At 40.1% G+C, this 6,958-nt stretch overlaps 1 protein-coding gene across 3 annotated transcripts in view; it reads left to right on the plus strand.

Annotated features, from left to right (window-relative positions):
• The window catches only part of mllt3 (MLLT3 super elongation complex subunit), a 60,609-nt gene that overhangs the window by 23,665 nt on the left and 29,986 nt on the right, over positions 1-6,958 (plus strand). For all 3 annotated transcript variants that reach the window (XM_025054241.1, XM_008318980.3, XM_025054246.1), the window contains exons 3-4: positions 3,006-3,088; positions 4,407-4,550. In XM_025054241.1, the coding sequence (XP_024910009.1) occupies positions 3,006-3,088; positions 4,407-4,550 (227 nt within the window). The remainder of the gene's footprint in view (positions 1-3,005; positions 3,089-4,406; positions 4,551-6,958) is intronic.

Here is a 6,958-nt window from a genome sequence, read left to right on the forward strand (position 1 = left end):
TACTCCGGTGCCTATGGGTGTTGCTCCTGTGCCTGTTCCTGTGGCTGTTCCTATTGGTACTGGTACTGCACCAGTACCTATTGGTACTGGTATTGGTATTGGTACTGGACCAGTACCAGTACCTTTTGGTACTGGTACTGTGTGTAAACCAGTGTGTAAACCAGGGAACTTGTTGATGGGTAAGATTAACCCATCCAACCCAACATTAATAAAACAGATAAAAGGTCTGAATTTTTTTTTTTTTTCATTTATACCGCCAGTCTTTTCACCCTGATGATTCTATCATTCGTCATCTATTCAAGTACAGTCATACCTAACAAAAAACCAGATTCAGTTCTTTTAGTAGACATACAAAAGACCTGTGTGTCCACAGAGATCTGGACCAGTACCTATTGGTACTGGCACTGGCACTGGCGCTGGACCAGTACCTATTGGTACTGGCACTGGCACTGGCGCTGGACCAGTACCTATTGGTACTGGTATTGGTACTGGCACTGGACCAGTACCAGGGAAAAAACCAGGGAACTTGTTGATTAAAGAATGATGGGTAAGATTAACCCATCCAACCCAACATTATTAAAACAGATAAAAGGTCTGAATTTTATTTTTTTTTTCTTTTATACCGCCAGTCGTTTCACCCTGATGACATTTACCATTCTATCATTCGTCATCTATTCAAGTACAGTCATACCTAACAAAAAACCAGATTCAGTTCTTTTAGTAGACATACAAAAGACCTGTGTGTCCACAGAGATTTTAGCTGACAAACACACACACCTCCACCTCCACCTCCTGAGAGTGACTCCTGAGCAGTAGTTGCGCTTGTTTGTCTTTTCCAAGAGGCCATGGGGGGTGAGGGGTGAGGGGTGAGGGGTGGGCCTCACCCTGTCATCAGCTGTGTGGATTCATGGGCTTTAAAGGCTCTGGTTCTAATTTGCCTTTTTTTTCCTCTTATTTTTTTGTATTGATACTTGAGCCGCTGCAGTTAAAACACCAGTTAATGAGATCTCAGGAGAATGGAGCTGCCGGTTAAAGGGACAGTTCAGGATTTCTAGTAGAGTCGAAGTAGAAGCGTACTCGGTATCTCGTACATAGCCAACTGCTGTGTTTGTCCTTGGGGCCCACAGGAGAAATGCAGGTACACAAGGAGGAAAACATGTTACCAGTAGGGACAATAAGACACCAATATTTTAGGCCTCGGCTAACAAGATCTGCAAAGGCTTACAGGCTTCATCTGGTAGTTAACTTAAGTAAAACGCGTCTTAAGCTTGAGGAAAGATGACAATAAGGGAGAAAACCGTCAAGGGAATTTTAACTACATTCATATCAAACTGGAACTTGTTTGTCTTCTTTTTTCTGGAGTTCAAATGTGGTCACCTTAAAAATAAAAAAATAAAACAAATTATTATTAGTCTTTTTGAAACTAACTGTCACTTTTATGAACAGAAGTTGAGTTCAAATAAGATATATACAAATTTCTATAGGGCTGCACTATTATTATGACTATTATAATTGCAATTATTTTTGGTTAATAATAAAATCAGGATTATTTAAAATGATTATTCTTAGACACTGAAAACACATTTAACTTATTGCGCATTATAAAGAGCAAATATATTTTCTTTTGTGCTTTTCTTGCATAAATAAAAACATAAATAAATAAAATGAGCAGTGTATCAAATTACCAAACAGAATTAATGTTGATAAAGTATAACAAAATATAAACTACAATGCAAATAGAAATGATAAATAAACGTTGAAAAGGTAGTAGCAGTTATCATAATAATAATGCTAAGGTGCAAAAAAATGCTAATGCTAAGACCAAAATATATTTGCTCACATTTGAGTGTACTGTCACAACAAACTGAAAGCTCATATACATGTATTTACAATCTATATTTAATAAGTTCTAGACAGTAACTCAATCCAACATAGGCTAGCAGAAATATATAACAGTAAATATACACAGTAAATGCTGGTGATACCAAAAAAAATACGTCTTTCATTGATGACTGTGCTGCCGAGGTCGTCAAAGTGCTTTAGCTACTTTGCTTTTTCTGTTTCTGTATAAGTTAATTAGTTGGTCGCTAGTCGGTGTTTGAAGTTTAGTTGGTTAAAGAGATTGGTTTGTTTCGGTTGGTCCTTGTAACTCTTGTGTCCATTTTTGCACAAAATCACCAGGTGCTTAAAGCAGAGGCCTGGGGTCCTGTATATGGCTTTGCGGCCCACAAATTTCTCTCATCTGGCCCGTGATGATATATGTGAATTCGAATTTACCTCTCGATTTTTTTTTTTAAATTATTAATAATTAATTTAATTAGCTGTTTGCACTAGGGCAGTGTTTCTCAAATAGTGGGGCGGGAACCCCTGGCGGCGGCGCGGTGAGGTACTAGCAAGTACCACTGCTGTAATCCTTGAATGATAACAAGCCTCCAGTCCACTAGGTGGCAGCAACTCATACAGTGGTTTGTACAGATAGAAATATACATGTTATCAGGTTCTCAATAGTATTTCAATTTGCGGGCGGTGTGGTTCGGATAGGAGACGCGGGGTGTGAAAACGTTTCTGTCCCCAAGGGGGGGGGCATGACCAGGTTATTACACTTGTTTTTTTTTATATTGACAAAAACCTTGTTTTCTTAAATAACGTTTTGTATGGAACATTGAATACTGGTGTGGCCTCCAATGAAGCGATGCTAGCAGCAGTGGCCCTCAGCTCTTTTTGAGTCTGAGAGCGTTAGATTAAAGAGTTTTTCAATGCTCTAAATACCCTCGAGGGTTTAGCTTATTGTTGTTACCCCCCGTTAAACCCTGTGAGAATGGAATAATTAGAACAAATAACGCTTTGAACCAAGTCTACTTAGTAATGATGTGATAAGGACGCTTGCTTCGTACCGTCCAAGGCTAAATAAATGTGAGACATCTTTTCAATGTGTTCGGCGGTCGCCTTGTGCCAAAGGTCGGCGGGTCACCCTTTTTTATAATGTCATTCTTTGTCTTTTTCAGTGTGCAAGGATCCACCGTACAAAGTGGAGGAGTCTGGATATGCTGGATTCATCTTGCCTATTGAAGTGTACTTCAAAAACAAGGTACAGTATGTCGAATGTGTATTTTTGATGTGAAAAAGAATGCGTTTGTGCGTTTTTCTTTACATCCTCCTTTCCTTTGTCGTAGGGTGCACTCACACTAGAGCTGTTGTACCGCGCACAAAAATCCAGATTCTATAGCTCATGCGAGTGCACCCACAGTGCAACCACTTCCTGCTACGGCGCAGTTCGGCGAATCTGTGAACCGCCGCCTCACATAGCGAATAAATCAAGACGCGTCTTAGTGGCGAGGGCCGACTTTTCCACTCCAGAACAAATATTCTGCTCCATCCTGTTTCGGAGCAACGGCTCACAGTAATGATGACATCGCGTGGATCCGAGCGCTGACTGTTTTTGAGAGCGTTCTCAAAGCAGATGCAGTTGCAACCGTTGCTGTCAGATTTGCTCTCGATTGCGCTGCTGTATAACAGTTTGTGACATAGGCTTGATGTCCAACTTAAAATGTCGGTGTAAGCATTTTCAACAAGACGACAACAACAACAACAAAAAACTTCGGTGTAAGCATTTTCAACAAGACGACGACAACAACAACAACAAAAAACGGATTCTGATTTTTAACATATTGAAAATACTGGTGAAGTTGACTTAAAGTGTTTAATTATTTCCTAACGCTAATCAAAGTAGCTATCTTAAACTGTCCTTTAAACCAGCCCCAATCTTTTTTTTGTACCAAGGAACAGTCGGCATGTATCAGCCGTTACTGCGGACTGGTAATACAGCGCCACCAACATCTTCTAGACTTTAGTCTGTTAGTAACCGAGTCTGAATGAGCTGTTGTTTTGATTATGTTTTAATGAAACAAATAAGTAAATTGGTAAAAACCGAAGGACATTTTTTCACTATGTCCCACTGCGGCCCAGTACCAAATGAATTATGGACCGACACCGGTACACAAACCAGGGGTTGGGAACCACTGCTGTATACAATTGGTTAAATCAACCACAAACGATTGTTGGAGTTCATTGGTAAATACTTTTAAGAAAAAAAATCATGTTCTTCCGAACATAAAAAAAAAGCCATCATACATTATTATAAAGCTGTGATGTCATCATTTTAAAATTACACAATCAAACTCCACCGGTCTGTTTTTGTTTGTATATGGAATGCCGGTCTGAGGGATTATAGTCAAGAGGGGGGCGTTGCCGAAACATGAGCCAAGTTTCACTGTGTTTGGGAAAAAGTCCTGAAAAACTGAACTTGATCCTTAAGATTTCTCCCTCTATTTTCCCTCCCTCTCTCTCTCTCTCTCTCTCTCTTTCTTTCTCACCCGTCACTGGTTGGACGATCACTTCACCTCCAGGAAGAACCGAAGAAAGTCCGCTTTGACTACGACCTGTTTCTCCACCTGGACGGCCATCCGCCCGTCAATCACCTCCGCTGTGAAAAGCTGACCTTCAACAACCCCACAGAAGAGTTTCGTAGGAAGCTACTGAAAGCAGGAGGGGTAAGAGTGTGTGTGTGTGTGTGTTGTTCAAACGTTGGAGTTCAGAAACATGTTAAGTTAACGTTGAGATCGATCTGCAGTGACCTGTGACGCTGATGTCAGATTCTGGTGGTCACTAATGTGAAAACTCTGCAGGTCATGCTTCGATGGATATAACAAATATATTATTAATAATAATATGTCAATATTGATATCAGCACAATAACTGTTGAGGAATACATAAACAATTGTTTATATAATAATAATTGACAGACACCATCATTTCACGCACAGCGAGACACATTGACAGACACCATCATTTCACGCACACCGAGACATGAACACACTGATCCCTCTCCTATCGCGGTAGTTGCGTTCCAAGACCCACTGCCAAAAGGGAAAATCCGCGAAGTAGAGGCGAGAGTTATTATATTATTTACATATATATTTACCCTTTACAATCCTCCCCCACACTGTTATCAACCCTCCCTAGATTGTATTACCCTTTTCAACACAATTATATGCACAGTAGAGTTGTAGAATGGAAATATAAGACATACATATTATGTAAAGTAATTAAATAAACGACGCGGCGGAGGTTAGCGCTTTCACCAAACACAAGGAACGTACTATACGTATAACGGCGCAGAGCAACGTAAGAAGTGGCGGACAGGTAAGGCGAGATGCCGAGTTCCTCACTCTGATTGGCTCATGCATCGTAGCATCCTACGATGCATGAGCCAATCAGCATGAGGAACAGAAGAGCATGCTCAATGCTGTGTTCGATCTCCTCTAGGTAAACAAAGCTACCAGTGATGTCTTTTAGTTGATTTTTTGCTATGTTTTTACTGTAATAATGAAAATATTGGAAATTCAAAAAAATTACCGTAAAATACCGCGATATAGCGAAACGTCCGTGGTACAGATAAAAAAAAAAAATCTGCAATGTACTGAGGGAGTGAAAGAGAGGGAACACTGTAGACTATTTTTGGGTGATTTGCCATATGTTTGTAGTCGAGTGTTGATACAGTATGTGAACTGTTGCTTGCAAGTTTCGCATTCAACTTTTTTCCCCGTTATCTGTTTTTGTAAAATGCTGCCACACTGTCGTTGTCTTTGACATGGTAGAGGAGGACTGACTGTAAATGAAACGCTCAGAATTAAATAAATATTCAGCAACCTTCCGTAAATTAGCATAAAACATAAGACAAAATCGACAAATCTGTAATTTGGTCGAGCCGGAACGTCGACCAATGAATTGACCGGTTGAACAGAGATCGCAGGAGAAGTGTAGATGAAGGTGAACGATGAAATATCGTTGCTTAAATTAGAAAACAGTAACATCACTTTTTATTCAAACAACACCTTCCAGATATGTTCTATAGGAAAACACAAATGATAATGATAATGATAATGAAGGGTCAGTCCTTCCTGTGAGAAAAAGTTGTTTTTTTTTTGTTTTTTTTTTAAGACGAGGTTCAATGTCATAAACCTATCAAACCGTTTTCTGAAACATCCGGCATTTCGCTAGCTTTGAGATATCTCAGTCAGTATCTCTCGTTGATTTTTTTTTTTTTTTTTTTCCTAAGTAAATTCAGCGACAGACCTCAAACAGCAGTGGCACAGAATAACACGTCTGATCTTGACGATGGAATGTGCTAAAACATTTCAGATTTATTTGGAATATTTTTTTGGGCTGTTTGAAGGAAAGAAGAACTGCACTCGTCCCAGAAGACATTTTTGTACCAGCAGCTCGGGAAACGTGATTTAAAGAATACATTCTTCCAGTAAAGTCTACAAAAAAAGTTTAGCACTTTTTTTTTTTTAAACTGGAGAATGGTAAATCCACATCCTGGCTCCGCTTGGTGTGTATTTATAATCCTGGCACGGTGTATGTGGGATTGAGTGAAAATAGTGCAGTGTTGCACATTGATGGATCAAATAGTAGCTGAACAACAAGGGGGGAAAAAAAAAAACGATACGACGTTCACTTCTCCCCCGGTGGAATCATGAGATTTGAAGACTATAAAAAATAAATAAATAAATAAATAACATGTAATTGACATTTAATATTCGTTGACATTTTAGGGAGGGAAAACTGTGCTATTTTTAAATGAAACGGTGACAATTTATCCCTTCAGTCCGCCGTACGTTTTCCAAGAAGGAGCTGTCTTTGTTTGGCTCTGAGTCGCGGCTGTGGCAGAAAGGGGGGAAAAAAAAGAAAAGTGTGACTGCCAAATGTCATTCTGTAACATCGGGAGCGGTGCAACCTGACCAACCCCTCTTATCGGTTGGAACCAGAGCAAGCTGCTTTTATTGTTTTACTGCCTCCGTGGCCCTGACATGCTCATCGTGGTGTTAAATAAATTCAGGCTAGCGCGCGCCCCCCCCCCCCCGGCGGCGACAGCAGCGTCCTGCACAACAGCGCA

Source organism: Cynoglossus semilaevis, chromosome 1 (assembly GCF_000523025.1).
Source record: "Cynoglossus semilaevis isolate Cse_v1.0 chromosome 1, Cse_v1.0, whole genome shotgun sequence".
Classification (NCBI taxonomy): Eukaryota; Metazoa; Chordata; class Actinopteri; order Pleuronectiformes; family Cynoglossidae; genus Cynoglossus; species Cynoglossus semilaevis.